The 15,559-nt window shown below is 44.1% G+C and overlaps 1 protein-coding gene and 1 non-coding gene across 2 annotated transcripts; both read right to left on the bottom strand.

Moving 5' to 3' along the window:
- Positions 1-3,832: 3,832 nt before the first annotated feature.
- LOC104680046 (carbonyl reductase [NADPH] 1) lies at positions 3,833-7,120 on the bottom strand. Its single transcript, XM_010385874.2, has 3 exons — positions 6,552-7,120; positions 5,911-6,018; positions 3,833-4,554 (listed from the first exon to the last, which is right to left on the bottom strand). Exons 1-3 carry the CDS (start codon positions 6,838-6,840, stop codon positions 4,118-4,120), a joined length of 834 nt encoding a protein of 277 aa, XP_010384176.1. The 5' UTR covers positions 6,841-7,120; the 3' UTR covers positions 3,833-4,117.
- A 3,577-nt stretch (positions 7,121-10,697) lies between these two features.
- Positions 10,698-10,804, bottom strand: LOC115893001. The gene has a single exon (XR_004052964.1). It is a non-coding gene; the product is annotated as a U6 spliceosomal RNA (small nuclear RNA).
- Between the last annotated feature and the right edge of the window lie 4,755 nt (positions 10,805-15,559).

The raw sequence follows: 15,559 nt of genomic DNA, 5'->3' as shown, positions 1-15,559 counted from the left end.
CTATTTCTCATTCCTGACATTGGTCACCTGTGTCTTTCGTTTTTTTTTTTTTTTCTTTTTCTGATCTGTCTGGCTAGAGGTTTAGCACTTTTTTTTTTTTTTTTTCCTCAAGGAACTGGCTTTTGGCTTCATTGATTTTTTTTTTTTTTTTACCTTTATTGCTTTCTTCTGATTATATTGATTTTTGTTCTGATCTTTATTTCCTTTCATCTGCTCATTTGGGGTTTCATTTGCTCTTATTCTAGTTTCTTACTAGAAATTAGAGGTCATTGTTTGAGATAGGTCTTTTTTTTTTTTTGAGACGTAGTTTGGCTCTTGTTGGCCAGGCTGGAGTGCAATGGCGTGATCTTGGCTCACAGCAACCTCTGCCTCTCAGGTTCAAGGGATTCTCCTGCCTCAGCCTCCCTGGTAGCTAGGATTACAGGCATGTGCCACCATGCCCGGCTAATTTTGTATTTTTAGTAGAGATGGGGCTTCTCTATATTGGTCAGGCTGGTCTCGAACTCCCGACCTCAGGTGATCCGCCCGCCTCGGCCTCCCAAAGTGCTGGAATTACAGACGTGAGCTACCACGCCCGGCTGAGCTAGTTCTTTTCTAGTGTAGGTGTTAAGTAGTATAAATTTCCCTCTAAGTACTGCTTTAGTGCCATCCCACAAACATTGATATGCTGTTTTCAGTTTCATTCAGTTCAAAATACTTTTGAATTTAACTATCAGTATCTGTTTAAAAAATTTTTAATTTTTTTTTTCTTAACTTTTGATATCTTTTTGACTAAGGGTGTTTGAAAGTGTATTGTTTTGGTTTCCAACTATTTGGGGATTTTCTGGCTATCTCGCTATTGATTTCTAACTTAATTCCAGTGTGGTCAGAGAAAATACTTTGTGTGACTCAACTCCTTAGTTTTAAAAGCTGGGACAGATAATAAAGCATGTTTTTATGCAATAGTAACCTCAGAGAGGTGAATTTGGTGAAGGAAAGAAAGGGAATAATTACAAGAACAAAATGTTTGGGAGGGCGATAGTGGACGAACCAGGACTCAGGTGGGAGCGCTGCCTGGTAAGCGGTGTGCCTCTTCTTGTAACGGAAAGCGGGGCATGGTGTGCTGTCTGGTTAGAGGTATGTTGAACGACTCTCGGGGGCACCTATTTCTTTTTTAGGGAACAATTTGAGGACATCCTCTCGCATGATTAGTCTGGGAGATATGCGGAAAGAATAATCATTTTATAGCATAGGAGAGTGAATTTATTAGGGGAAAAGACAGCATTGGCTAGAATTGCTGTCCGTTTGGGACTAGGGTGGGAATATAAAAGAGCACAGTCAGCCTCTTGTTTCCTTTCTCCCCAGCGTCATCATCTGTTAAGAGCTGCTAGAGCGGGCTGGCATGGTTATTAATCTTGGGGACGGGTGTTGTGCCAGACTCACACAAGAGAGAAGGGTGTTTGCAAGGCAAGACTCGCAGCATCGAGCTATGGCCCTGTTCATTCTTGCAACTCTTTCTAAATTGTAGGTAACAGAGGTGCAAGTGCTGTCCTGTCTAGTGGTGATTGAATTGACCTCCTCCTCCCTGTGAAAACACCAATGTTGCCGTCATTTGCAATTCAGCTCAACATTTGTTGATTCCATATAATCTGTACCCTTTTAGCTGTTCCTTTGAACCAGTTATAACATTTCCCTGGTTCCCTCATAAGTAAAATACATTTTTTGAATATTACTTTTATATCTGTATGACAGTCATGATTTTACTTTTTTCTGAAAATGTTATTTTAGCACCATGTACCTATTACCTGGCATAAGAAATCCTTAGCAATAAAGACGGAACCACGTGTGGTCCTCCTCCCCTCACCCCCAGAGGTAAGCAGGAACTTGAATTTGGAACAATGCTTTCTCTACATCTCTTAAAGAAGCTAGGTGTTATTTGTAAGGTATTAAGGGAAAAATATCTTTGCAATACAGGTATACATTTCGTTTTTTGTTTTTTGTTTTTTTTTTTTTTGAGGCGGAGTCTCGCTCTGTCGCCCAGGCTGGAGTGCAGTGGCGGGATCTCAGCTCACTGCAAGCTCCACCTCCCGGGTTCACGCCATTCTCCTGCCTCAGCCTCCCAAGTAGCTGGGACTACAGGCGCCCACCTCGTCGCCCGGCTAGTTTTTTGTATTCTTTAGTAGAGACGGGGTTTCACCGTAATAGCCAGGGTGGTCTCGATCTCGCAATACAGGTATACATTTCTAAAGTAGCACTTGAGAATACCAGTCTTGCTGTAGTAGATGTGGTTGTTTTCTGGTGTCTGTTTACAAAAACTAGGAAGAAATGAACAGCCCTACTGAAAGGTGAAACTTGTTAAAGTAAACCTCACTTTTAACATAAGGGACTAGGCTGGGGGCGGTGGCTCTTGTCAGTAATCCCAATACTTTGGGAGGCTGAGTCAGGCAGATCACTTGAGGCCAGGAGTTTGAGACCAGCTTGGCCAATATGGTGAAACCCTGTCTCTACTAAAAATACAAAAGTTAGCCAGGGGTGGTGGTGGGCACCTGTAATCCCAGCTAGTCAGGAGGCTGAGGCAGGAGAATCACTTGAACCTGGGAGGCAGAAGTTGCGCTGAGCTGAGATTGAGACCCTGTCTCAAAAATTAATTAATTAATTAATTAATAAAATAAGGTACTCTTCTGAAGCAGTTTGGAGAATTAAAAAAAAGAAGACAAAATAAGGGGTCTCTCCTTCTTTTCATGGTGATCGCTTTTTGTTTCTCTAAGCCTTAATTCTCACTGGCGCAGTGTGAGAGGTCACAACAGCGTGATTCTGTGGAAGAAAGAGAATGGCGTGGGCACTTCCTGGGTGTTAACAGTAAACACACACTTCTCATTACCAGCAGGGACGGTGTCAGGCCCATTTACAGGAACTAATGACAGCAGGGGCTGTTCTCAACACTATTTTTTTTTTTTTTTGAGATGAAGTCTTGCTCTGTCACCCAGGCTGGAGTGCAGTGGTGCTATCTCGGCTCACTGCAACCTCCGCCCCCTGGGTTCAAGCGATTCTCCTGCCTCAGCCTCCCGAGTAGCTGGGATTACAAGCGCCCACCATCACACCCAGCTAATTTGTTCTCAACACTTTATCTCAATACATATAATCCTGTAACTGTCATCCCAATTTGACAGTTGAGGAAACAGAGACAAAGAAAGATACAGTATTCTGCTTGAGGTCAGGAACTCAGAGGGCAGAGCTAGGAGTGTCCACTCCCAACCCCCAGGTTTTGAAAGCTTTCAACAAACAGAAAAGTTGCAAGAATAGAATAACAGATTCCCATACGCTCACCAAAGTTCAACAGTGTGCACATTTTGTCACATTTGCCTTATCTGGTCATCAGTCTGTATATGCTTTGCTGAAACACATTTATGTTGTACACCTCATGACACTTCATCTCTACATAAATAACATTCCTATGGAGATCTGACAGGTCCCTCATCAGCTCGGTATTTCATGCAAGTGCACACTCACGTTTCACACATTGCAACTAGCTGTTCTTCCCCGACGACTCTGGCTTTTTAAAGAGACCAAGTCAGCTGCCTTTGCCTTTGTGGTACTGTCCATGTTTTCCTAGAGGCTGGGAAGGGCCAGCGCCAGCTATGTTCACAGGCTCACATGCTGTCAGCTTGTGTTACACAACGTGGATAGGGGGAGTTCCAAAGCACTGTTTGACCTACAACATTGAAAAGACTAACTGGCTCTTTATTTACTCTCTGAGTTTGCTCACCGAGTTGTACTGTCCCTTCCCTTGACCTTTTAGGTTGATTGTACTTGAGACAAAGATTATTTAGTATCTAAACAATCTGTACAAATGGACACTTATAAAGAACCATTTATTCATCTGTTGATTTTCATTCATTATTTTCATCAATTACAATTTTTCCTCTCCCTGCATCAGAGGAAATCACAAAAGACCTGACAGATTTAGGTAGTCAACTGAGTGTGTAGGCTGCTCAATTAGTAGTGTATTAGTGAGTACTAATTGATAAGAGATCTTTTTTTTTCTTATATAAGGATATTTATGACTTTGTAAGTGCCCTTTAGACTAACTCAGGACAGGGTACAAAATGGGGCCCATGGATGGAGCTGTGAACCCAGCTCACCACTGTTCAACTCTCTTCTCTGTAACAAATTGTCCGTGGGGACCCTCAGCATCCAGGGGCAAAAGGGCCAAGTACACAGGGGTCTCTGCTCCTTCTTCTGGGCTCTTGGTGGCATTGGGTCCTGCCATGTCCGTTCTCACCCACCCGGGGCAGCAGGCATTCAGGAGGATCTTGTCCCCTTTCCTCTGCTCACTCAGTTTCCTGGCGTGGATCCTGGAGAGAACGGTGACGCCAATCTTCGTCACTCCGTAGGCGCTGCTGGGCCAGCCCTCCTTCTGGTGCACTCCCTTCTTGGTATCCTCCACAAACTTGTTCATGAGCCCCACCAGCTCCTCCTCGGTGATGGTCTCACTGCGGAACTTCTGCTGCAGCTCTGGGCTGCAGCTTTTAAGGGCTCTGAGACTCATGGTGCTAGATATGTTCACCACTCTCCCTAAGATACACCACAAAGCATTATGTAGAAAGGTGTGCAACAATCCTGTAGAAAGGTGAATGCCAAATTTGCAGAGATTTTGAAGCAGAAAATTTTTGTATGAGAGACAGTATGAGTTTAAGAGGAATATGCATAGCAAGTGTGGTGGAACTTCATTCCTGCCTTCAAATTTTGGCTGAGTAGAGTCAGGTGAGATTTGGAAGAGCTGCCCTTTGAGGTCCTGGTGAACCAGAGCCTTAGAAGTAGCACAAGTTAATAGGATGACAGGACAGGGAAACAGGATAAAAGCTGAGAATAACCCATATATGCAAGTACCCAACTCGAAGCCACACATTTAAATTTTTCTAAAAGTAGCTGCTTATTGCTGCTTTATTTAATGGGTGGGTTCATCTCCTGTCCCATTACTTAGGGTAACCATCACAGCAGTTTACAACCAAAGAAATGTGATAGTCATATCCAGCACCTTGAGCACGTCGAAGGGGAGTTAAAATGGGCCCGGAGTTAAGCAGCGGCAGATTATGGACATCTCTGTGTACCATGCTAAGGGCTTGGACTTTCCTCCTGAAGGATTTTTGGGAGCGGCATGACCATGCAGACCGCATGCAGGATGCTGGGAAAGGAAAAGACTCAAGACCAGAGGTGCCTTGTGAGGGTTTGCAATTGTCCAGAGGGACAGGTGAGGGCCTGCTGTAAAGCCGGAGAGATGGATTCAGGAGGAACTCAGTGGGCACAACTCCTAGGACCTAGTGATTATGAGGGGTGGGGCATGGTGACCTGCACGATCCTGGTGGGTAGGTGGTGGGCTCTGTGTCCCAGACAACTTGGGGAAAAGGACAGGGATCTTCTGGAAATATCTTAGATTGTGGGGAAAGGCATCAGGAAGAGACAGAAAGGCAGCAAGACAACTCTGTGGTCGGGAGCTTAAGGATTGTTCCAGACAGGTGACAGGTATTAGAAGGGCCTAATGAACTGGTGGTAGTAAAGGCTCCACCAGCCTGAATAACATCTCTCTGAAAGAGCAGAGAAAGGGTACAGGATGGACTCCCACGTGGAGGGGCATGGGGCAAAGAAAGAGCATCTCTCAGGAGACGTTTGAGCTAAGACCTGAAGGATAAGAGAGTCAGCCAGGTGTGCAAAGACCAGTGGGATGGGGAGGACGAATGGCCATGGGAGTGGGAGAAGTGAGGACAAAGTTCTGAGGCAAAATGGCACCTATCAGCTGGCAGGAGACAAAGCACAGAGGTCGGTGCACATGCAGCATGAAGAGGAAGCAGGAGCCGGTAGGAAAAATCCCAGACAAGCAGGGGCCAGAGTCAAGCGCCAAAGAGAAGGTGCGCTGTTTCCCATCAGACTCACCTTGGGGTTTTATTAGAGGGAGTAATTCTGTGCACACATCTCGGGTACCAAAGAAGTTTGTTTTCATCGTCACTTCCGCTTGAATATGAAAGGGCGTGGGATCAGCAACTTTCAGGAGAAAAAGAGAACATAGTTAACACATTGTACCCACGGGGTAAAATTCTATAGAATGCTACTAAAAATAAAAAATTAGTGCCTTCTGTCTAAAGGCTGTGTCTGGTTACAGTATTGTGCCAATCTCTTGGTTTGATAACGTTCTAGTATTTTTGTAAGATGGTACCATTGGGGGAAAGAGGATGAAGGGCGCACACACTGGATCTTGGCATAACCATTTTTTCTTTTTGCAATTTATCGTTTATTTTAAAATCAGTTCAAAATTCATTCAATGGCCTTAAAGCTCAATTCAGAAAAACTGCAGAAAATCTGAAAGAGATCCCCAAAAGTCCGAGCCAGGGAAACACAAAGTTCCCTTTGACGGGAAAACTCCCTTTCTCTAAGGTTTCTGCACTCCCTGCATCTCCCAGCTCCTCCCTCTCCTCCCTAGGGAGCCCTTCTGGACCCCGCAGCCGCTAGGAGCCCCAGTGCAGCGCTTCTTCGACAGGAGCAGGCCACGTCGGGGAGGACATGTCCCCTCCCCGTACCCTTGAAGGCGATGCCCGCGTTGTTGACCAGCACGTCCAGGCCCCCGTACTCCTTGAGCAGGAACTCGCGCAGGGTGTGGATGCTCTGCAGGTCGTCGATGTCCAGCTGGTGGAAACGCGGGCTCAGGCCCTCCGCCTGCAGCTGCTGCACGGCTGCCTGGCCCCGCGCCACGTCCCGCGCCGTGAGCACCACGTCCCCCGAGAACAGCCGGCACAAGTCGCGCACGATGGCCAAGCCGATGCCCTTGTTGCCTCCAGTCACCAGCGCTACACGGATGCCGGACTTCATGGCTGAACAGGACGCGCGGGACACCTGCGTGAAGAACAGACCTGGCTCAGGCCCTGGAAATGAGCGGCGTGTATCCCAGAGACTGCGCGAATCTGGCGGGCGTGGGGCGCCCACCCGTAGGTTAACACGCCCGGCCGCTGAGCTCGCAGGCGCAGGCGCAGGCGCAGGCGCAGGCTCCGCCCCTAGCGGGGAGGGGCGGGGCGGGGCGGAACCACCCCTCCCCCTCCCCACCGGAACTTCGCCGGGGTGCAGAGCGGGCGGAGAGCCAGCTGGCCTGACTTTGCAGAAACTGCTGGCTGAAGAGCTAGGCCTTGGGCGGAGAGCCAGCTGGCTTGACTTTGCAGAACCTGCTGGCTGAAGAGCGAGGCCGGACTCTAGCTGCTGGCTGCCGGCTGCCCACATGGCAGTGAAGAACCATTTGTAGTGGCCATGTGCCACTGCTTGTCCTTGGTTTTCTGAGGGGTTTTCTTCCTATTCCCCCAGCTGTTCAATCATTCCTAGTTGTGTTTGAAGAAATAGTACATTTGCATGTTTTTTTTTTTTCCTGGTGTTGTAAAAAAAAAAAAAAATTATATATATGTATATATACTGCAGGAACTGCAGTCTTTGGAGCTAGAGTTGCAGAAGAAACTGGAAGGAAATGACAGGGCATCACGTTTTTGTTGATTTCCCCGCTAAGTATATGAAAACAAAGCTACTGACTTAGCCAGATTTTCCAATAATGGTGGGAAACATTCACTCAATCTTTACAAGGTTACTTCTCTGGGCATTTGCAGGGCCATCAGTTTACCTGTGCATAGGTGTAGGAAGTTTCACAGCCATATTTTACACTGAAAATAACACTCCAGGATGTACTTTTTTTTTTTTTTTTTTGAGACGTAGTCTCGCTCTTTCTCCCGGGCTGGAGTGCAGTGGCCGGATCTCAGCTCACTGCAAGCTCCGCCTCCCGGGTTCACGCCATTCTCCTGCCTCAGCTTCCCGAGTAGCTGGGACTACAGGCGCCCGCCACGTCGCCCGGCTAGTTTTTTGTATTTTTTAGTAGAGACGGGGTTTCACAGTGTTAGCCAGGATGGTCTCGATCTCCTGACCTCATAATCCGCCCGTCTCGGCCTCCCAAAGTGCTGGGATTACAGGCTTGAGCCACCGCGCCCGGCCCAGGATGTACTTTTTAATCCCCATCTTAAAATGAAGAAACAGAGATCCTGAGAGTTTATAACTTAGTTCAGTGGTGGGAAACAGAGAAATGCCAGGGGTTCAGTCTAGGTCCGGTGGTTCACAGCACGGAAAGCCTATCACTGAGACCCTATTATTGTCAGGGAAGAAGGCATTATTTGGGTGCTACAGCCTATGGGGGGAGATCAGTCTCAAATCCATCTTGTCAACTGATTAAAATTAGGATATAGCAGGGAAGAAATGCTGCATGTGCAAAAACAGCAGGATTTGGGGAGAGATGAGGAGTGGATCAACAGGCATCAGTTAGGAAATTGTTGCAGGTGAGGGGTCTGGCATCTGATTGTCCAGATGTGGTGATCTGATAAGTTTCAGTTCCTAGGTGCTACCTGGGAGGTCTGATGGCTAGTTTCCTGAGAAAGGAACTCAGATAAGACAAATGTAAATTTCTCAAGTTTTTAGACTGGGAGAGTCAATTTGTTTATTTAAAGGAGACCAGGCCAGGTGCGGTGGCTCACGCCTGTAATCCCAGCACTTTGGGAGGCTGAGGCAGGTGGATCATGAGGTCAGGAACTCAAGACCAGCCTAGCCAACATGGTGAAACCCCATCTCTACTAAAAAAAAAAAAAAAAATACAAAAATTAGTTGGGTGTGGTGGCAGGCGCCTATAATCCCAGCTACTTGGGAGGCTGAAGCAGAGACTTGCTTGCTTAAACCCCAGAGGCAGAGGTTGCAGTGAGCCGAGATTACTGCCACTGCACTCCAGTCTGGGCAACAGAGTGAGACTCTGTCTCAAAAAAAAAAAAAAAAAAAAAAAAAAGGACCATAAACATCCGTCCTATGGAACAATTGCATGGTTTCAAAATGAGTGTTCTTCCTACTTACAAGGGAGTCGGGAATAAGGTCAAGTTTCATTTCTGTGCTATCTCATAGGTTGCCACTATCACAGGTGGTCATTTAAACATAAATTCAAATTAAGCAATATTTGTAATTCAGTTTTTTAGTTGCACTAGCCACATCTCCAGTGCTCAATATTTGCATGTGTTAGTGGTCACTGTATTGGGCAGTATAGATTTAGGATATTTCCATCCCTGCAGAAAGGTCTGTTGAACAGCACTGCTTTAAATAGATTGCAATTACATTGCAATTTCAAGGTAGGATTCCAATCAGTTACTTTAAAGCAAGTTAGTAATCAAGGAAAGACCTTTGCTTTTTTTCAACTGAAATTTTTGTTGAGCTAATTATAGATTCATATGCAGTCGTAAGAAATAATACAGAGATTCCTTACTCTTTACTCAGTTTCACTCAATAGTAACATATTGCAGAAGTATAGTACAGCATCACAATGAAGATATTGACAACAAAGCAGTCCACCAATCATACTCAGATTTCCCCAGTTTGATGTGTACTTCATATATGTATTTAGTCCTATATAATTTAATCAAATGTTGGTTTGTGTATCCACCATTACAATTAAATGAGTATGTTTCCATTAGCACCAAGAACCCTCCTGTTGCACTTTTATCACCAAACATACCTGTTACTCCCCAAACCAACTCTATTTCATGGCACCCACTAATCTGTTCACCATTTCTACAAGTTTGTTGTTTCAAAAATGTTACATAGATGGAGTCATACAGTTTTGTAGTCTTTCGTTTTGTTTTGTTTTGCTTTTTTCCACTCAGGATAATTCAGAGCTCTGTTTTGGATTTTCTTTCCTATCCCAGGGTGTGGGGTTGGGTCTGTCATTGGCTGGGTTCTCTCCACTTCATCAGCTACTGTCTTCTGTAGCTGGTGTGAGTCAGTGTTAAGAGTGGGATGGATTAAATTTATTAAGAGGGCCAGTCAGCAATTGCACATGGTGTACAGGGAACTTTGGACAGGGTGAGGGTCCTGCTGTTTCAAAGGGCAAATCCTATGAGGGCCATGAATCATGAGTTTGAGTCTGATTTGTTTATTTTTTTAGGACTGGTACCAACATAAGAATTGACAGGCACATTGGGCAGAATGCTCCGAAAAATATATAAAATATGTATTAACAAGAATTTACTGTATGATAAAGGTGGCCTTAACAACTAGTGAGGGAAATAATTATTCCAAAATTGGCACTGGGGAAAGGGCATAGTGATTGGAAAGAAAAAAGATCCCTTACAACATACACTAAATAATTTCTGGAGAGAGAGAAACAGTGATTTATAAATGAATCCATAAAACAACGAAAAGAAAACAAAAGTAACATTTTTATTTTCAATAGGGGAAAATACTTTATTTTATAAGCATAAAAATAGGGGAAGAATCATAAATGTCTGATGGGTTTGACTATGGGAAACTTTTTGAAAATTTGTTTTTGAAAAGCACAATTTAAAGCCTGTGAATTAAGCTCTACTTGGATGATTTTGTATTGTTTTCTCTGTTACATCTGGGTCTTGATTCTGGTGCTGTATGTGAGGAGCCTCCAGTATGTAGCACCTTGTCTGGATTCTGAACAATTTAAGAAATAAAACAGAAATTTAAAGATGAAGTTTCCAGATCTCTGCTATTACTGCTATTGGCTAAGTTGGAAGACATGCCTTAGTTGTGAGAATCAAAAGTCTGAGACTATACTGGTGCTATATAGATCAAGAATTTTATAGTACCAATTAACCTGTGGAATGAATTCATATCTCTACTACCCACCTTTTTTTTTTTTTTTAATAGAACGCTTCATGAATTTGCATGTCATCCTTCTACAGGCACCATGCTAATCTTGTCTGTATCATTCCAGTTTTAGTATATGTGCTGCCCAAATGAGCACTACTACGCACTAGTTTAAAGCAATTAAAGAACACAGTTCCCACAGTCACAAAAAAGAATGGAATCATTTCCTTTGCAGCAACATGGATGCAGCTGGAGGCTATTGTGCTAGGTGAATTAACGCAGAAACAGACAACCAAATAATGCAAGTTCTCACTTATAAGTGGGAGCTAAACATTTGAGTACACAGGGACACAAAGAAGGGAACAATAACACTGAGGATTCCAAAAGGGGGAGGAAGTGGGTAAGGATCGAAAAACGACCTATTGGGTACTATGTTTTCTACTTGGGATCATTAGATGCCCAAACCTCAGCATCAGGCAAAATATACTGATGTAACAAACCTACACATGTACCCCCTGAATCTAAAAACAAAAGAAAACCAAAATACCCTAAAACACAGTTCCATGGTATAGATTAAAAGAAAAGATGTTGGAAAGTAATATTCTTAAATTACGAATTGTGAGGTTCTCCGGGTTGTTCCTTTGATTATTTATCCTCACGGAGCTCTGCTTGACACTGACTGTGTTCCTCTTTCATTTTATGTTTGTTTAGGATATTCAATAAGCCTTTCTAAAGGGGTAGACCATAGACTTTGAGACCTGGAATCAATCTGTGGCTTAGGTGCTTAGTAGTTATGTAACTCCAGCAATTTGCTGAATTCTGTGAAAGACAAAGCCAGACACTAAGGTAGTAAGAACAGATGTTAGTCAATAATGAACTACTGTAATAGAAAGAGGGTCCAGTGTAAATGAACTTTCATTTGTACAGAGGTGACTGTGCCTTTTAAAAGGAGAATGAAGGATCAGGAAGTGGGAGGAATTAGGGAAATGACAAATTACCAAGGATTGCTCAGTGGAAATGCTAGGCCAGCTGTGTCTGTTAGCTGGCAATTCGCAAAGCTGGGATTCTATTCTCCCACTACAAAGACTGAAAGACAGGGGCGCTATCATTTCTGATGATTACATTTCAGAGGAATGGCTTTCAGGTCTGAGAAAGACATTTTTTCTTTTTTCTTTTTTGAGACGGAATTTCTCACTTGTCTCTCAGGCTGGAGTGCAGTGGTGCAATCTTGGCTCACTGCAACCTCTGCCTCCCAGGTTCAAGAGATTCTCCTGCCTCAGCCTCTCGAGTGGCTGGGACTACAAGCATATGCTACCACACCTGGCTAACTTTTTGTATATTTAGTAGAGAAAGGGTTTCACCATGTCGGCCAGGCTGGGCTCGAACTCCCGACTTCAGGTGATCTGCCCACCTTGGCCTCCCAAAGTGCTGGGATTACAGGCGTGAGCCACCTCACCCGGCCAAAAAAACACTCCTGAGTGGGACATACATCTCAAAGGGTCAGAGGAAGAATTCACAGCTATAAGCCATTTTTCAGTAAATGCTTTAAGAAAGGGCAGTCAGGGACCTATTGTCAGAAGTTGGTTATTACAAATACCATTTTTTTTGGCAGCTTAAACATTTTCAGTAAGGGACTAGAGTCATACTAGGTGTTAGGGTCATCCTAGCCATAGTCTTGAACTGTGTGTGTGTATTTTTTATTTTTATTTTTTAGAAAGAAAAACAAAAGCAACTCACAATGTATAAAGTTAGAAAAGGAGATGGAGCCTTTATTTCTTCTAAAGGGGTACAACCTGCAAGGTAGCCATCCTGGAGGCTGGGGAGCTGACTCCAGCAGCAACTCAGAGACGGGCACTTTGAAGGGGGAGGCTTGGAGGCAGGAGCTTTAGACTGCACAGGTTGGCTAAACTTACACATTCAACAGGTTACATGAGGGGCTATGAATATTCATGAAGGTGGACCTGATACATGCATATTGAAGAAACATGCATATAACATAAGACTCATGTATATTCAGTTTGGGATGGTGACTTGACATTTAAGTGTATTACGATTAGGTCCTATCTGTCAAAAGTCTTTCAGGACATCAAGGCACGCAAGTACACAGCCTCTGTAAACCAGAACCAGTCCATTCCATAGTCCACGATCTTCTTATCGGGAGAAAGTTGTTGAAATCGGTCTCTTGTCTAATCAAAGCTGTAGTTACACACAAAAAAACCTTTTGTGTAAGAGTTAGAGAAAGAGGAAAGAAACAAAAATACGTTGGCAGTTAGAGACAGGTTTACTTTAGATGGCCTATTTTGGTCAGGAGCCCTTTCTCTTACTGACTAAGAGTATATATTGGTTTTAGGGTGAGGGGGCTTATCACAGCTTGGAATGTTTATGTGTGTGGACAAGTTTATGGCGGGGTTGGAATCCCGCCATAAGGGGAGGAGGGGAGGTTATCTTGAGGCAGACATCTTTCTGGCTTGGAGGTGGGTTATCTCGGGGCCAGCATCTTCCCGGCCTGGAGGGGGCTTTATCTAGGGGCTAGCATGTCTCTGGTCAGGAAGGAGTTTGGAACGTTCCTGGTTGGAGATGTTACTTGTGATTTATGGTCATGCTGACCTTAGTCATTCGGCTGATGCCCTTTGGATTTGGGTGGTTTTTTATTAAGGTGAACTTTAGAATGAGGGGCTTTTCCAAGATGACGATGCTCCTGCTCTGTCAATCCAGACCCTATAGTTATAAAAAGGAGGAGGGACAGCATTTGCTTTCCGGCTACTTCCTGCTGATGAGGGTACAGAGAGTTTTCTGGTCTTGGGTTGACTGCAGGAGCAATGCCGTCTATAGATGTTTTTGGGTAGTTGTTTGTGAAATGGCCATGATCCTGTCAGTTAAAAATCTTTGAAAAAGGTTAATTAGGCAGGGTAAGAACATTAGTCCCAGGCGTATTATTAGAAGAGGGCCCAGGAATGGAATGACCCATGCTACGATTTTGTTCCCAAACCAAGCATTAAGCCCTTTCCTTAATAATCATCAATCAAAATGCTACAGTAATTGAGATTTTCTGTCCGATATTCCACCCTGAGAGTGCTACAGTATATAGTCCTACTGCAAATAGTAGAGTAAAGCAATTTCCACAAGGGTGGTATAGTAAATAATTTCCATTAAAAAGTTTTCACACGACTTAAAAGGAGAGATAGGAATGACAAAAACTATTTGGTGAGGTAGGGATGAGATGCAGTAAGGTGAGTAGTTCTTGATTACTTATCTTTTTTCTTTTTTCTTTTTTTTTTTTAGATGGAGCTTTGCTCTTGTCACCCAGACTGCAATGCAATGGTGCAGTCTTGGCTCACTGCAACCTCCACCTCCTGAGTTTAAGTGATTCTCCTGCCTCAGCCTCCCAAGTAGCTGGGACTACAGGTGCACACCACCACATCTGGCTAATTTTTGTATTTTTAGTAGAGATGGGATTTCACCATATTGGCCAGGCTGGTCTCGAACTCCTGACCTTGTGATCTGCCTGCTTCGGCCTCCCATAGTGCTGGGATTACAGGCGTGAGCCACCACACCCAGCCTAGTTACTTATCTTTTATGATTTTCAGCGTAAGATTTCCTATTTATTTACATTAATATTTAAGCTTTTTTTTTGGGCTCTCAGGTTGCTTCCTTAGCTTTCCAGCCTTTGACTTGCCTGTGATGTATTTAGGAGTTGATTCCTGTAACAGATACCCTCTTAATTACCCTGGGTTCCATGGACTCACTAGACTTGGTGGGAAGGATTCCGGGAACCCTTAGTTATTAGTTGTCAGCACCAGCAGTGAAGAGATTTTCTCCTGTCATGGTTGGGGGACTTAGAGGCAGCATCTGCTGAAACATCTAGTTTTCAGCTTCTAGGGCTTTAAGAAAGCACAGCTTATTTTGGAATCTTGTAGCCAGAACAATTAGAATTTAATTTAAAATGAAGAAAATAACAAAAATTGAAAAACATTAGGCAATACTAGAATTCAATGACAGGTGTGCTATAGTTTTTGAAACATAATTTTCTTTCTCCAGTTTCCCGTTTTTATTAAAAGACAAATCATGGTAGGCCTGGTTTGCTTTATTATACTTGGCTTAATTATTTGCATACAGTGCAGCAAGAATAATTATTTGTTACATAGGCCTTTTAAATTAGCTTTGATGGAACTTTGTTCTGTAGAGGGAATCTGAGGTGAGAGCTTTTTAAAGCCAAGCCCACTCATGGATTTGTACCATCAAATACCTATGAGTTGGCGAATTTCTCTCTTCTTGACGTCCCAAGATAACTTGGGGTTCCTGGCCTGCTAGAAAGTGACATTCTTTACTTGCCACAGATCAGAAACCCTGTACAGGAACTTTGTACACAGAATATGAGGCCAGTTTCCAAGGGCTTTATTGGCTTCATAAGTTAAGTTTCATTCCTCAAAGGAAAGCACACCATTCCAGTCAAAGCCTTGGTAAAATAACCAGTTTTTCCAATTGTGTCCTGTTACAAAAGAAAACAGATTCTTATCGCACTTATGCAAATAACTATATTGCCATAACTTAAGAATACTCACAGCGGCTGGGCGTGGTGGCTCAAGCCTGTAATCCCAGCACTTTGGGAGGCCGAGACGGGTGGATCACGAGGTCAGGAGATCGAGACCATCCTGGCTAACACGGTGAAACCCCGTCTCTACTAAAAAATACAAAAAACTAGCCGGGCGAGGTGGCAGGCGCCGGTAGTCCCAGCTACTCGGGAGGCTGAGGCAGGAGAATGGCGTGAACCCGGGAGGCGGAGCTTGCAGTGAGCGGAGATCCGGCCACTGCACTCCAGCCTGGGCAACAGAGCGAGACTCTGTCTCAAAAAAGAATACTCACAGATAGTTTCCAAATTCTGGAGAAAATCAGGTAGAGAGAAACAAGTATG

This window comes from Rhinopithecus roxellana, chromosome 13 (genome assembly GCF_007565055.1).
Source record: "Rhinopithecus roxellana isolate Shanxi Qingling chromosome 13, ASM756505v1, whole genome shotgun sequence".
NCBI lineage: Eukaryota > Metazoa > Chordata > Mammalia > Primates > Cercopithecidae > Rhinopithecus > Rhinopithecus roxellana.
Note: the sequence above shows the minus strand (reverse complement) of the source record. Positions and strands in the feature narration are given on the sequence as shown.